The sequence below is a fragment of the Erithacus rubecula genome (assembly GCF_903797595.1).
Source record: "Erithacus rubecula genome assembly, contig: scaffold_151_arrow_ctg1, whole genome shotgun sequence".
In the NCBI taxonomy this organism is placed as follows: domain Eukaryota; kingdom Metazoa; phylum Chordata; class Aves; order Passeriformes; family Muscicapidae; genus Erithacus; species Erithacus rubecula.
The window spans coordinates 196,509-212,894 of record NW_027636150.1 but is presented as its reverse complement, the minus strand read 5'-3'; the positions used below and the strand labels follow the sequence as shown (position 1 = coordinate 212,894).

At 52.4% G+C, this 16,386-nt stretch overlaps 3 protein-coding genes across 3 annotated transcripts in view; 1 reads left to right on the top strand and 2 right to left on the bottom strand.

Moving 5' to 3' along the window:
• The window catches only part of LOC306815547 (class I histocompatibility antigen, F10 alpha chain-like), a 260,303-nt gene that overhangs the window by 60,126 nt on the left and 183,791 nt on the right, over nucleotides 1-16,386 (top strand). The window lies entirely within an intron of this gene.
• The window catches only part of LOC306815544 (uncharacterized protein), a gene marked incomplete at its 3' end in the record, with an annotated part of 81,005 nt that overhangs the window by 23,533 nt on the left and 41,086 nt on the right, over nucleotides 1-16,386 (bottom strand). The window lies entirely within an intron of this gene.
• LOC306815548 (class I histocompatibility antigen, F10 alpha chain-like) lies at nucleotides 10,494-15,866 on the bottom strand. The gene is made up of 7 exons (XM_079332125.1): nucleotides 15,666-15,866; nucleotides 13,608-13,871; nucleotides 12,912-13,209; nucleotides 11,786-12,057; nucleotides 11,589-11,693; nucleotides 11,304-11,490; nucleotides 10,494-10,778 (listed from the first exon to the last, which is right to left on the bottom strand). The coding sequence occupies exons 1-7, from the start codon at nucleotides 15,730-15,732 to the stop codon at nucleotides 10,565-10,567; spliced, it is 1,407 nt and encodes a 468-aa protein (XP_079188251.1). The 5' UTR covers nucleotides 15,733-15,866; the 3' UTR covers nucleotides 10,494-10,564.

The window sequence follows — 16,386 nt, the reverse complement described above, 5'->3', positions numbered from 1 at the left end:
GCAGGCAGTTCAATTCCCACAAGCATGACTATATCAGCTATTTCACTACTATGTTTAAGTTTAGTTAATAGCAGAAATAAAAAATACATTTTTATAGCAAAATTGCTATAACAGTATACATACATCATGCATTTTAATATTTGCAAAAAACCAATATTAAAATGTGGATTTATATCATGCTGGACATTTTCCAGCCCATTCCCAGCTCAAAGCAGAGGGAAGAAGAAAAGGAAAGAGCAGCCCTGACAGAATCCCAGAAAGATGGTGATGAGAAGGGGCCCAGCAGGGTGAGACACCTCAAGCCCAGTGAAGGTGCAAATGAGACCACAGGAGCACAAACTACGAATTTGATTGAACATGGATTTGACTGAACTGGAAATGTGAGGTAGAGAAATAGGAAAGAGAGAAAAAGAAAGAGGGAAGAGTTGAGGCTGGGACTGGGCAGCTGCTGGGAAGAGCCACAGAGCACAGAGTTATTCACCAGCACGGCCAGAGCCCAAACTGAACAATTTGCTCAGTGGTAACTCCACAGAGAGTGGCATGAAAAATGTGTTCCTCTTTGTGTTGATTTAAAAATGTGTAATACAAGAAAATAAGAGACAAATAGTAAAGTAAAAGGTTATAATGGTTGGGAGATTGGTATTTGGTTAAGAATACACTTTTTTTTTAGGTATATTTCTTGAATTTATTAGCTTCTTGTATATTAATAGACTTATTGTATAGTTTCAAACTGTTTTATAAATTATATTTTATAATTTAGGATTTGTTTTAAAGGTTATTTTATGAGTTTGGTTTTTAAGAGCATTTGTGGGTTTTGTTGTGCTTTTTAATTTAGTTTTTTTTAATAAGTTTTGATTTGTGGCTTTTAGTTTTTAGAGACAGTAGGTGTTGGTAATTGGTATATTAGCAATAGGTGTTTCTATTGAGTGTTATTTAATTAAGTAAGTAGTTTCTTTATTACAAATACTCTTTATTAACCTATGTTACTTTTAAAGAAAACTATATTTAAAAAATTATTTCAACACTACACATACAGTATTTCTCTGAATATCCAGGAGAAGCCAATGCCATAACATGTATTTGTAGCAGCGGCAGAGCCGCAGCGCCCAGCGCTCCCCACTCCCACCCCACCTGCGCCACCCCCTCGCATCCAGCGACCCCCGGGAGCGGAACTGGGGCTCGGGGCGAGGGGACGGCACGGACGGATCTGCACTGGGGGGCCCCGAGCCCCCTGCCCAGCCCTGTGAAGCGCGGAAAAACTCTCTATACCACACAAAATAAGGTATAAGAGTAGGAATGTATTTATTCAGCGCTGAGGGGGATAGCTCCTCCAAAACCACGCACACCTTTGGCGACCTGCACCTCTCTTTTTATAATCTACAAACTACAATTGCACAATACACCTAATACATATTCATTGCCTGTCCCCGATTCATATTAAAATTAGCTACACGCCTCTTTCTGCTCCACACTGCTCCTTGGGAAAAAGTAAACAGTCTTCCTCTCAGTTGAACTTTTCATTTTGTCTCCTTGCACGTATTCTTTTTACTCCTTTGCCCATCTTCTGGACTTTGATACCAGTTTTCCTGGGTTCAGGGATCTGGAGAATCCCCCTTATCCTGTGGTGCCTTTGTCCTTGCATCCTGTTCGCCCACCCCAGCTCTTTATCTTATCCTGCAGCCTTGCTCTCCCCTGTTCTTGTAAGCACCGTAAATTCCAGCAAACATAGGGTTTTGTCAGCCCCCTTCTAGTCCAAGCATTTCTCGATGCTCGATTCCTAACTCTCAGTTGCTCTGTCTCCCCTGCAGGCTCAGGGGGTGCTGCCCCCTCCCCAACAGCCGCTGCTGCGGCGGCCGCGGGGCACAGGGGGTGGCAAAGGGGGGTCCGGGATGCGAGCGGGGGAGCAGCGGGAGGAAGAGGAGAGAGGGGAAGGGGAGGAGAGAGGAAGGGGAGGAGCAGGAGCAGGAGAAGCAGCAGAGGAGCAGCAGGCGCAGGCGGAGAATCGCGGTGCTGCAGGGCGAGCCCGCTGAGCCCGCAGCTCCGCTGGCCCCGGCAGCATCGCATTCCTGCATCCCGCGGGTGAGCGCGGAGGGGAAGCTCGGCCCGGGGCTATCGCGGCAGCTCCGGCACGGCTGGTTGGGTTTCGGATTCTTGGGGGAATGGGGGGGTGGTGTTTGTGCCTCGCAGATTCGGGAATCGAGTCCCAAATGTATTTGGGTGTCCCTGGGAGAGGTATTGTTTTATTGATGTGAGGAGGGGATGTTTCTGGCTCTTGCAGGAATCCAAAGCTGAGCCGTAAATGCTCCTTGGGGGGATTTGGAGGGGCCCACGTGGCGATGGCCCGGTCCCGGCGGGGCGGGACATCGGTTTTGGGGATCCCCGGGAGAGGCGGGGGATGAAAGGCGGGAGCCCCGGCGTGGGGAGAGGGGCGACAGCAGAGCTGGGGGACCCCCGGCAGCCTGGAGGGGGGGTGGAGCCGGGAGATGAGTGGGGTCCGGGCCCCCCGAGCCTGGAAGGGCTGGCAGGAAACGGGGGAAGCCCTGAGTGCCTGGAGTGGGGGGATGCTGGAGAGGGGACCCTGGGACCTGAGTCAGGATCAGGGCAGGATGAGCCCTGGGACCCACAAAACTCCCTCAGCGTGCCTGAGCAGGAGCCAGGAGAGGGGGAATCTCCAGGAGCCACGGGTCCCCATCAGCTCTGAGAACAGGAACCCCCATAACCACAAAGTGAAGACAGTGTGAACAGGGATCTTCTGGGAGAGTGTTTTTGGGCTCCTTCGTGATTTTTGGAGGTTTTTATGGACACCAGAAAGCCCAGGCATTTCTAGAGGTGCACTCAGGCAGCAGGACCTTGAAAGCCATATCAGTCACTTTGTTTTTCCCCCAAACCAAGATTTTCCAATCCAAAGTCTTATCCAGATGGAGCAAAAGGCTGTGAGGAGCAGGAAGATGCCCCCGGACAGCCAGGCAGGTGAGGAGGATGTCACTGCCCCTTTCCCCCTCTGTCCTGCTGGGGAGGATTGGGGGCATCTCCTTCTCCTTCCCTCTGGCACAGAGTCAAATCCCATCCTCTTCTTGTCCTTCCCCCACAGACCAGGAGCTGAGGACGGAGACCAGGGAGGACAAATCCCCACAGCAGAACCTCGTGGAACAGGCTGTTTGCAGCAGCTCCACAGTGCAGGAATCCAACAGGGAGGAAAAGCCACGGAGATCCCACACAAAGAGGAGCTGCAAACGCAGATCATGGGGATTCGAGGAGGAAAGACCCAGCCTGGGCCGGGCAGGCAGCCAGAGATGTGGCCAGAGCTCTGAGCTGAGGGTCCATGAGCAGCTTCATGATGGCAAAAAGCCCCTTCAGTGTTTGGAATGTGGGAAGAGTTTCCGCACAAGCTCTGGCCTGGTCCGCCACCAGAAGATCCACACTGGGGAACGGCCCTATGAGTGTGGGAAATGTGGGAAGGGATTCAGAAACACCTCAGATCTGATCAGGCACCAGACAGTGCACACTGGGGAACGGCCCTACGTGTGTGGGGAATGTGGGAAGGGATTCAAGTGCAGCTCCAGCCTGATCCGCCACCAAAGGACCCACACTGGGCAACAGCCCTACGAGTGTGAGGAATGTGGGAAGAGCTTCAGTGTGAGGTCCGGTTTGACCCGCCACCAGAGGATCCACACTGGGGAACGGCCCTACGAGTGTGGGGAATGTGGGATGAGCTTCAGGATGCGCAGCGACCTCACCCACCACCAGAGGATCCACAGTGGGGTACGACCGTATGTGTGTGGGGAATGTGGGAAGAGCTTTAGCCAGAACTCCAACCTGATTGTCCACCAGATGATCCACACTGGCGAACGTCCCTATGTGTGTGGGGAATGTGGGAAGAGCTTCAGCCAGAACCACAAACTGATTGTCCACCAGATGATCCACACGGGGGTACGACCATATGCGTGTGGGGAATGTGGGAAGGGCTGCAGAACCACCACTGAGCTGATCCGCCACCAGAAAGTGCACACTGGGGAATGGCCCAACGAGTGTGGGGAATGTGGGAAGGGATTCAGAAACACCTCTGAGCTGATCCGCCACCAGACGGTGCACACCGGGGAACGGCCCTACAAGTGTGGGGAATGTGGGAAGGGATTCAGCCAGAGCTCCAGCCTGATCCGCCACCAGAGGATCCACACTGGGGAACAGCCCTATGTGTGTGGGGAATGTGGGAAGGGATTCCACAAGAGCTATGGTTTAATCTGCCACCAGAGGATGCACACTGGACAGAAGCCCTATGAGTGTGGGGAATGTGGGAAGGGCTTCACCATGAGGTCCTGTTTGATCCGCCACCAGACGGTGCACACCGGGGAACGGCCCTACAAGTGTGGGGAATGTGGGAAGGAATTCAGCCAGAGCTCCAGCCTGATCCGCCACCAGAGGATCCACACTGGGGAACGACCCTATGTGTGTGGGGAATGTGGGAAAGGCTTCCGAGACACCTCTGAACTAATCCAACACCTGACAGTGCACACCGGGGAACGGCCCTACGAATGTGGGGAATGTGGGTTGAGCTTCAGCGTGAGGTCCAGTTTGATCTGCCACCAGAGGATCCACACTGGGGAACGGCCCTACAAGTGTGGGGAATGTGGGAAGGGCTGCCATGACACCTCTGAACTTAGGCAACACCTGACAGTGCACACCAGGGAACAGCCCTACAACTGTGGGGAATGTGGGAAGAGCTTCAGGCACAGATCCCACCTGAGTGTCCACCAGAGTATCCGCACCAGGGAGAAGCCCTCTGAGTGTCCTGAGTGTGGCAAGAGGTTTCAGAGGAGATGCAGTCTGCTAAAGCATCAGCAGATTCATGTAGAGGAGAGGAGAGGCCCTTCCGCTTCCCCTAGTGCAGGAAGGGCTTTAAGAAAAACTCCACCCTCGTCACCCACCAGTGGATCCACAGCAGGGAGAGGCCCTAACAGTGTGGGAAGAGCTTCTCCCAGAACTCTGCCATGACCCAGCACCAATGGGGGCACTGGCAAGGGAAGCTGTGTAAGTGCCCCGCGTGTGCGAAGAGGTTCCTGCACTGCTCCAGCTCAATCCCCTCTGTTGGACCCTGTTGGATGCTCCCCAGTGACCCTCGTTGGGCAGAGCCTTGGTGGTCCATGGTCCTGGTGATCCATGTTGGGAACTGACCTGGCTGGTGGTCTCCACATCTTCCTGGCTCTCTGTGGGTACCTGGACTCAGCAGGCCAAAACCCCATTGGGATGCAGACTGACATCAGGAATTCATTTGGGACAGCGGATTTTACTTTCCACCCTGTGAGAGTCCGTGTGAGCCTCTCATCTGTTTCTGCCCAACGACCCTCGCCTGAGGCCTGCGCTGGCCAGGGATGGGAGGAAAACCAAGTGACTGTTCCACAGGTGATGCCTACCAGGACTGGTTTCTCATGACAACTAGTCACGGGGCACTGACTCAACAAAGCTCCCACAGATGGAAGAACAATGGACTGGTCAGTATGGGCTGCCCTGCGTGTGTTCATAATAACAAAGATGGTTTGGTGTGCCTTGAAACGTCCTGTTTCCACCTGTTCCTCAGGGTAACGATTTCCACATACAATAGTCCATAAATCTTCCACCTTTTGGCCAGAAGCCACTCGCTTTGGGAAAGGACTATAAAAGTGACTTTCTCAGAGGAGACCCCCAAGAACTCCCCAGACGGCAACAGATATCTATTGGCTGGCTCCATGAGGATTCGTCTGCCTGTCTTGGTAGCTATAATCCCAACCCCCTTTTCTCTCTCTCTCTCTCTGTCCCACTATTGCATTTTGGTTGGCACTAAATAAAGTGCATTTCTGTAAAAGTAAACTGGTTTTGTCCCCTGCTGTGTCTTTTGCGCTCTTGAGATCCATAAAAGAACCAGCCAAAACTCCCGCTCAGGTTGGGCGGATTGTGACACCATTACATAAAATACTTAATGGCATTGCTGCTATCCCCTACTGAGCTTTTGCTATGGGAGTTGGGGTGGAAGAGACAGTTAAATAAATTGCTTTCTGGAGCATGGGCTGGCATTATACTTGCCCAATTGGCAGGGGAGGGAACTGACCCAGACCAGCAGGCCTGAGATTTGCAAAGACCAGTGTTAAATGACATGATGGAAGTGGCTAAAAAGGCCTTTTTACAAGTACCTGAGGCCATTAAGCTGCAATTGAACTTTGCTGTTATAAGGCAAGACCCTACAGAGCCTTATATGACTTTTCTGGATAGGGTTAAACTCACTCTTGATGAACAAGTGGCTGAGGACCGACCAGGTTTGGGAAGCTGAAACAGCTAGCAGTGGTCAATGCTAACCCCAAATGTAAGAAGGGCTTAAAGGCTTTGTCCCTTGACCCTGAGATCACCATCCCCCAGATGTTGGGGGCTTGCAATAAGTTGGTTACTCCAGAGCATGTTGTCTCCCTCCAAGGAAAAGTATTAGCCAATGCCTTGATTAAATCTCAAAAGCATCCTCAAAGACAGCAGAACCAAAAGCCAGGACAATGCTTTAATTGTGGCCAAAATGAACACTGGGAAGGAACTATTGCAAACCCAGAAAGAGAACTCTCAAAAACTTTGTGACTGGAATAAACCAGGCCAGATACAAACTCTTGTCATCAAGTCCAGGTACATTGATGCAGCCAGTGAGGGAACTCCAAGAAGAGCACAGGACAGTGGCACATGGAGACACAAGAACCCCCATGGCTGAACACTGGCAAAACAGACATTGGAACCCACCAAACCTCTTTTTGCAACACCTCCTCAGGGACCTGCCTGCCTCAGTACCGTGCAGCTCCTGACTGGAGCTGTCACCTGCCCGGTCAGTAATGATAACTGATTTTATCCATCATGCTATCTCTACAGGCCAGCTAGAACCAGAACTGCAGCCAAGAAGTTTTCTCATTATTGGACTTGACCAATGTAATACTGAAGGTTTTTATGTGTTGCCCACTGTTTTAGCAGTTACCTCTAATCAAGAAATCAGAGTGTTAGCTAGGTGCCCTAATCCTCCTTGTTTATTTCCAAGTAAATACCTTTCACTCAGGCTCTCTTGTTGCCTATGGTTCATGACGACACTGACCACGTTGCATTGGCCCAGCAGATTGGCCTGGGAAAAATCGAAATTACCTGTGATGTCATTTACATGGGGAAAACCCTCATCTGTATGGGTCTTTTTGACATGGGAGTAGACATGACCATTATCTCACACAACTCACCAGAGTGGACTCTTGTTCCTTCACTCAACACACTTGTGGGAATTGGGGGGCACAGCAACACAATGGGGAGTTTACATCCTGTTTCCTTTAAAGGACTGTGGGGCCGTGTGGCCACCACCAAGCCATTTATTATTAAAGACAAAAGTGCGTGTTTGAGGTAGGGATCTCTGTCCCACTGGGGACTGAGACTCAAGAGAAATTTTTAGCAAGGACCACTGATGAGCACGGTGCTGTGAAGCTCACCTGGACCTCAGGCAAACCCATCTGGATTGATCAGTGGCCCCTTCCCATTGAAAAGCTGTCCACAGTAAAGTCTCTGGTTTGTAAACACCTGCAAAAAGGGCATATTGTTCCTACAAATAGCCCCTGGAACATCCCCACATAGTGAGAAGTGGACGCTGCTTCAAGACCTGAGAAGAATAAATGAAATGATTGAGGAGATGGACTGTTGCAGACAGGATTGCCCCTCTCCTTACACGATCCCCAGGGGCTGGTTTTTAATGATTATTGATCTGAAGGATTGCTTTTTCAGGATCCCTTTACATCCAGAGTTTGTGTCAAGATTCTCCTTTTCCATTCCTTCCATCCACCAACAGTCACTGCTGAAAAGGCACCATAGGACCGTCCTGCCACAAGGGATGTGGAACTCCCCAGCAATGTGCCAATGGTACATGGCAAGGATCCTTTCACCCAAGAGAAATTTCCCCCAGGTAATGATACTGCACTACATGGATGGCCCCCAGCAGCTAAAGCAAGCCTGGATAAAATGTTGCAAATAAAACAGATTTTCCTGGCTGCCTTAGGCAGACATCAGCTACAAAGTGATTAAATGCAAGCAAGGCCTAGGCTTAGGCTATCAGCTCTTGTGTGATTTCATTTTGATTGCAGCACTTCCTTAGCCAGAGAGAAAGAGATTTGGGAATGCTGCACAGGAATTCTGCAGGCAACTTTATTTCTACGAAGGGACCCAGCAGCAAATCCAAGTATGCAGAATATCAAAGGGGTTTTATAGGGTTGGGGTGGCTTCAGATGCAGACCAATAAAATTAGAGATTGAAAAACTATCCAACTACTTTAAAGTTTTAGGTGAGAGTGACCAATTACTTAGAAGGAAAAAAGACCAGTTAGAACACTAAAAGATAACACGGGAGTCTACAGGGGGTGAACATTTCTCTAAGGAAGGATTTCTTATCTAAGGGTTAAGTTTCCAAGAGGGCCCTGAAGGGGTATCTCAATCATCCACAATGGATGACATCCTGATTGCCTCAGAAAAGGAGACCACTCTGGAACTTGTCACCACCGACATTTTAGAGGAGATCATAAGTCTGGTCTACAAGTAGCCAAAGATGAAGTGCAGTGATCCTCCCCTTGCAGGTACCCAGGGTACAGGCTCACTGTCACACCACAGATCAGCCACCTGCAGGAGGAACTCACCACCTTACACCCTCTGCAGAAACTCAATTAACGGGGTTAGGACCCTCCTTGGAATCACAGACCAGGATTTGGCTCCTTTATTTGATTTATTAAGGGGGGACACGGACCTGAACTCTCCCAGAGACTTCACACCAGATGCCAGAACTGGGTTGGATAAAGTGGCTACAGCACTGCACACTCACCAAGCCCACTGATACCACCCAGAGTCACATTTTTGATTTGCTGTTTTAGGAGAATGCCCACATTTTTGTGGTTCAATTTTTCAATGGAAAAAGGATTTGTCTGTCCTTTTGTTAATTTTACAATGGATCTTCCTATCTTATCAGATGCCCAAAACAATCACTACTTGTCCTGAAATCCTTTCTCAGCTGATCACGAAATCCCAATCCCGAGTTTTAACCTTTTCCAGAAATTATTTCTCTGTTATGTTTATACTCATTACTCCCCTGTATTTAGAATTTTTACTTCAGCAATCTGAGGTTTCTCAAATTGCTTTAGCAGCTTTTATGGGACAAATCTCAGTTCATTTCCCAAAACATAAATTACTACACCTTCCTTTGAATTTTACCCAAAAACCCCTAGATAGTCACACCCCTCTTAATGCTCTTAATATTTTTACAGATGACTCTGGCAAATTTCATAAATCAGTTATCACATGGAAAGACCCTAACAGTGATAACTGGGAATCAGACATTGAACTTGTAGAAAGATCAACACAGATTGTGGAACTTGCAGTGGTTGTCCATGTTTTCTCCAAGTTTTTAATTCCTTTCAATTTAGTTACAGATTCATTTTATGATACAGCACTGGGGAATGAGCAGAAGGTTCCCTCCTCAAATTTATCACTAATGAAAACATATATATATAATATATAATATATAATATATAATATATAATATATAATATATAATATATAATATATATAATATAAAATTTGCTCAAAATTTTCTTTTTTAAGAAAACAACCTTATTTTGTCACACATGTTGCTCCATGTACCAACCTACCTGGAAGTGAATTCAGGGCTGAAGGTAATGCCCATGCTGATCACCTCACCACGCCCATTCAAACCACCCTTCCAAAATTTTTTGAATAAGCCCATTTAAGTCACTCTTTTTTCACCAAAATGCCCCATCCCTCATAAGATCTTTTAATCTAACTAAAGATCAGTCCCACATGATCATCAGCTCCTGTCCTGATTGCCAGCAGCAATCCATTCTCTCGGGGGGAGGTGGTGTAAACCCCAGGGGACTCAATAGGTGATGGTGATCAGGAAATGACCATGAGATGACCATAAGATGATCAGGACAATGAGATGACCACATCAGGGTCACCTCAAGGCCATGGCTGTGCCATGACCAACCCATGGTCATCTCTTGGTCCAAACCATCTCATGGGGCTGTGGTTGTGTCATGGTCATCCCATGGTCATCTCAGGGTTGTGTCACTCATGGCCACTCTCATCTCATGGCCATGGTCATGAGCAGGAACCTCTCTGAGATCCCAAACCCCAATTTTGGGACACTCAAGGACCATTGGGGACAATGAGGCCTGGCCTGATCCCTCTTCCCATCCCACTGCCCCTCCAGGAGCCTGACACAGCCAAACCCTCCTGGGGACACCTCGGACATGGGACACAGAGCAGGAAATGAATCCTGGGGGATGGAGCCAAGTATGGCTGGCAAGTCCCCATGTCAGTCCTGGTGTCCCCATCCCAATCCTGGTGTCCCCATTCTAGTCCTGGTGTCCCCATCTTGTTCCTTGTGTCCTCAACCTGTTCCTGGTGTCCCTATTTTCATTCCTGGCTCCCAGAGAGGAACTGACAGACACTGGAGGAGGGAACCTGGATTTATTGCCTCAAGCAGGATTTATTGCCTCAAGCAGGATTTATTGCCCCAGGAGGATTTATTGCCCAAAGCAGCATAATTTCACACCAGAACTAAAGCATTGGGAATGTTTGTGGTTCTTGGCTTTGAAGAAGCCAAAATGGGAAATTGATCCATTAGCAGAAGCTGTGGGTGGGTAAAAGCATGGGGAGGAGCTCTGCTGGAAAGCCTCAGTTTCCTGGGAAGAGGGAAGGGGCTGGATCCACCTCCATGAATTGCTCAGGCAGTGATTGCTGCTGAGATGAGAGAGGGTCACAGTGTCACCCTGTCCCTGTCCCCATCCCACAGGATGGGCCTGACTGGAGCCCATGGAGAGCAGGAGCTGCTCCAGATCCAACCGGATCCTGCTCACTCCTGCTCCATCCATCCCACCCAAACCCACTCTGGAATCCCAACCTGATCCTGTCTCATCCATCCCACACCAATCCTGCCCTGTCCACTCTTCCATCATCCATCCATCCATCCATCCATCCATCCATCCATCCATCCATCCATCCATCCATCCATCCATTTTCCATTCATCCATCCATCCATCCATCCACCATACATTTTCCATTCATTCATCATCCATCTATCCACCCATCATCTATTCCATCATCCCAACTGATCCTGCTCCAGAATCCAGCCCCGATCCCACTCCATGATTCCATCTGATCCTGCTCTGGATCCCTCCTCTGATCCAGAATCCCTCCCTGATTCCAATCTGTCCATCCTGTCCCAGTCCCCCTCTGGAATCCCACCCTGACCCCACTCCTTACCTGCAGTCAAGCCGTTGCTCCCACATCATTTCCTGCAGAAAGAGAAGATCCATGAGATTCCAGCACGGATCACACACTGGGATTAACCCCAGGATCCATCCTGGGATCCACACGGAGGGGATCCAGAGCTGGATCCGCCACTGGTACTCACTGGCTGCCATGTTGTATCCATTCCGGTCCACCCTCCCTGTGGAAAAACAGTGGGATCAGCGTCAGTGCTACAGGATTCCCAGAAAGGTGCTGGGTGGATCTGTGCCCCTTCCTGACCCCCATCCCGTGTGTTACCGGATTGGCGCTTCCAGACGACGAATCCAACGAGGACAATGAGGATGATGATGGCAACAACGGACACAGCGACCACCACGGTGAGATTCCCACCAGATGTCGGCTCTGGGAATTGTGGGATGGTGAGGAGGAGGAGGGGAATCCCCATCTGGGAATTCCAACTCCCCAGTTCCCACATTCCACATTCCCAGCCTCACCCCAAGCGAAGATCCCGGGCTCCGACATTCCGGGATGCTCCACCCGGCACCGGTACTGCTCCCGCTCCTCCGGCCGCGCCTCGATCCTGGCCCAGGTGTGGAAGGTGCCGTCGCTCTTGGGAACGACCCCGCCCCACTCCGTCTCCTGATCCCGGATTTCATCCCCCTTCATCCAGTTGACCGTGATGGCCTTGGGGTAGAATCCGTACGCGTGGCAGGACAAGATCAGCATCCCGTGTTCCTCTTTTCCAGACACATGGACATCAGGGGCTCTGGAATGGGACAACGGTGAGAGACATCCCTGGAATTCCATGGGAATGGGATGGGGGTGAGATCTGCCCATGAAATTCCCACTGCAATGGGATGGGGATGAGATCTGCCCATGGAATTCCCATTGGAATGGGATGGGGGTGATATCTGCCCATAGAATTTCATGGGAATGGGATGGGGAAGAGCCCTGCCCATGGAATTTACATTGGAATAGGATGGGGGTTAGATCTGCTCATGGAATTCCATGGGAATGGGATGGGGGTGAGATCTGTCCATGGAATATGCAGAGGAATGGGATGGGGGTGAGATCTGCCTATGCAATTCCCACTGGAGTGAGATGGGGGTGAGATCTGCCCATGGAATTCCATGGGAATAGGATGGGGGTGAGATCTGCCCATGGAATTCCCACTGGAATGGGATGGGGGTGAGATCTGCCCATGGATTTTCATGGGAATGTGATGGGGGTGAGATCTGCCCATGGAATTTCATGGGAATGTGATGGGGGTGAGATCTGCCCATGGAATTCCCACTGGAATGGGATGGGGGTCACATCTGCCCATGGAATTTCATGGGAATGGGATGGGGGTGAGATCTGCCCATGGAATTCCCACTGCAATGGGATGGGGATGAGATCTGCCCATGGAATTCTCACTGGAATGGGATGGGGGTGATATCTGCCCATAGAATTTCATGGGAATGGGATGGGGAAGAGCCCTGCCCATGGAATTTACACTGGAATAGGACTGGGGTGAGATCTGCTCATGGAATTCCATGGGAATGGGATGGGGGTGAGATCTGCCCATGGAATTCCCACAGGAATTACCCTGTTCCCAAGTCCTCCATTCCCAAACCCCACACTCCCACAGGAATTCTGCTCCCACCTTTGCGGTCCAGCTCCTTCTGCCCATATCTGACGTATTTCTGGATCCACTCCAGGCATTCGTGCTCCAGGTAATTTGTCTTCCTCTCAGCTTCGTTCTCATCTTCCCAGCGCCTCCTGGTGACCTCAGCAGCGCTGTCGGCCGCCACGAATCTCCTGGATTCCAGGTCAAAGGAGATGAAATCCCTCCTGTCGTAGCTGTACCACTCGGATCCACGGACACTCCCATTGGACAGGAGGTCACAGCCAGAAACTATCAACCATGTGTGGAGACCTGGGGGACTGTACCCACAGAGACCCATGGAATTGGGTCCCAGCCCCACAGAGCCCCATCCCAGCCCTATGGAGCACCAGGGTCTGATGAAGACCCAGAGAGCCTCATCCCAGCCCCACAGATCCCCATCCCAGTCCCATGGATCCCATCCCAACCCATGCAGCACAAGATATCCCATACCAGCCTAATGGATCACCATCTCAGCCACTTGCCACCCTGTGAATTCATATCCAAGCCCTATAAATCCCATTCAAGCACTATAGATCCCCACTCCAGCCTCACAGATCCCATCTCATCTCCATGGATCCCATCCCAGCCTCATAGATCTCATCCCAGCCCCATGGATCCCATCCCAACCCATCCACCCACATCCCAGCCCCACGGATCCCCCCACTCACCCCTGCTCTGGTTGTACCGGTCCCGCGCTGTCTCCAGGCTCCTGGCAGCCACGTGCTGGTTCCTCACGCAGATCTGGGTGTTCCCATCCCAATATTCCGGCTCTGCTCCGTCCTTCATCCACTGTGTCAGCGGCTCCATCCGGCCCCGCTCGCTGTCATAGCGTGTGAAGGGGATCCCATCCAGGTACCCAATGGCCATGAACTGGGGGATCCCCGGGCTGGGCTCTGACACTGACACCTCCAGGTAATGCATGGAGTGGAGAACTGGGGGGACACAGAGATTTGGGGGGGTTGAGGGGTCATGGATCAATGAAAGGGGAACTGGGAGAGCAGGAAAAGGGGTGCTGGGGTCCCAGTGGCCAGGAATGGGGGCTCAGGGGATCCCTGTGCCCAGGAAAGGGGGTCCAAGGGTCCCCAGTGCCAAGGAAAGAGGGGTCACAAGGTGGGGAGACCCGGGATGGCTGGAATGGGGTGTTTGGGGGTCCTTGATGCAGAGGGAAAGAGGGGCTGGGGGCTGAGAAAAGCAGGAATGGGGGTCCAGAGGGACTCAGAGTCAAGGAAAATGTGGGTTTGGAGCTGGGGAAGGCGGGATGGATGGGAAAGGGGGTGCAGGGGGGGATTGGTACTGGATAAGGGAGTGCAGGGAGGTGCCTTCCTTTCCACTGGGACTGGGAATTCAGGGGGGTCCCAGAGCCAAGAATCCCCCCTGGGAGTGTCCACGATACCCCTGGGACCCTCCCAGACCCCCCGCAGGACAAGCAGGGGGTGGAGATCTGGGATGATGCAGAGATTTGGGGGGGGCAGGAAGCGGAACGGGGAGAGCCGGGAACGGTACAAGGTTCAAGGAAGGGACTGGGAGAGGCGGGATGGGGGATCCAGGGGGTCCCTGTGCCCAGGAAAGTGGCTCCAGGGGTCCCCGGTGTTGAGGGAAAGGGGGGGCTGGGACTGGAAGAGGCGAGCGGATCCCGGAGGCGCAGCCTGGGAGACGGGAAAGAGACCGAGGGAGTGCGGTGGGGGAGGGGACGGGGGAAAGGGGGAATTCCAGGGAGTTCATCTGGATCCCATTGGATCCCCGCTGAGATCCCCCTGAGACCCCTGGGACCCTCTGGGACCCCGTTTCGGGAAGCGCCGGGAGTGGAAAACGGGGCGGACACGGAAAGTTGGGAGGTTCGGGGGGTCCAAAGGTCAAGGGAAAGGGCGGGACTCGGGTCTGGGAAAAGCGGGATGCCCGAAAAGGGGGTGCAGGGGGGTCCCAGGCCTGGAAATGGAGATTCGGGGGTATCGCAGTGCCCGGGAATGGGGGTTCAGGGGGGTCCCAGTGCCAGATGAGGGGGTTTAGGGGGGTCCCAGTGCACAGAAATGGGGGTTCAGGGGGGTTTTCTGCTGGGAAAGGCGATGGAGAGGTAACAAGACCGAAAATGACGATTCAGTGGTTTCTCCGTGCCCGGGAATCAAGGTTTAGAGGATTCCCAGTGCCCGGAAATGGGGGTTCAGGGGGTGCTGGTGACAAGAACAAGGGGGTTCAGGGGGGTCTCCGTGTCAGATAAGGGGGTACAGGGGGGCCGGTGCTGAGTTAGGGGATCGAGGGGGGTCACACGACGCAAAATGCAGATTTCGGGGGTTCACCTGCCCGGGAATGGTGGGTTAGGGGGTTCCCAGTGCCCAGAAATGGAAGTTCAGGGGGGCCCCGGTGCCCGGGAATGGGAGTTCAGGGGTTCCCGTGCTGGGGAATGTGTGCTAAAGAGGAGTTTCCTTCCCGGAATTCGGGGCTCAAGGGAGTTCTGCTGCCCGAAAATGGGGGTTCAAGGGGTGCTGGTGAGCAGAAAATGGGGGTACAGGGGGGTCTCCGTGCCAGATAAGGGGGTACATTGGTGATGCCGGTGCTGGGCAGGGGGATTGCGGGGGGTCACAGGACCCAAAATGGAGATTTACGGGATATCCCTGCCCAGGATTGGAGATTTAGGGGGCTCCCGGTACCCGGAAATGGAAGTTCAGGGGGGTCCCGGTCCCCGGGAATTGCGGTTCAGGGGCGTCTCTGTTTCGGGGGGTCCCACTCACCTTTCGTCGCGCCCCCCAGGCCCCCCAGGAGCCCCAAGAGCAGCCCCAGCCCCAGCGCTGGAGCCATCGCTGCCGTCCCCGCTCGCAGCTGTGGCGCAGCTCGAGAGACCCGAAAGCGAAAGTGACCGAGGCAGCGCGGGGAGGAGGGGAAAAGGGGGAATTCCAGAGAATTTCTCTGGATGCCCGCTGCGACCCCCCTGGATCCCTCTGAGAAACACCTGGGACCCCCTGGAACCGCCCTGAAGAAAGCGCCGCGACTGGAGAACTGGGGGGACACGAAAATTTGGGAGATCTGGGGGTGCAAAGGGAAGGAAAAGGGCGGGTCTGGGGGCTGGGAAGGGCGGGATGCCCGAGAAGGGGGTGCAGGGGGTCCCCATGCCGAATTAGGGGGTGCAGGGGGTCCCCATGCCCAGTAATGGGGGCTCAGGGGGTCCCGAGGTGAAGGAAAATGGGGGGCTGGGTCCCCGAGAGGGGGAGGGCCGGGAAATGAGGTTCAGGGGAGGGGCCTCTTTGCGGGTTTTGGGGTTCCAGGGGTACGGGTGCCAGAAAATTGAGGTTCAGAGGGGTCTCGGTGCCCAGAAATGGGGGTTCAGGAGGGTTTCCCTGCTCGGGAATGGGGCTTCAGAGGGGTCCAGGTACCAGATAAGGGGGTGCAGGGGTTTTACAGGACTGGGGAAGGGGGTACAGGGGGGTCCCGGTTCCCAGAAATGAACATTCAAGG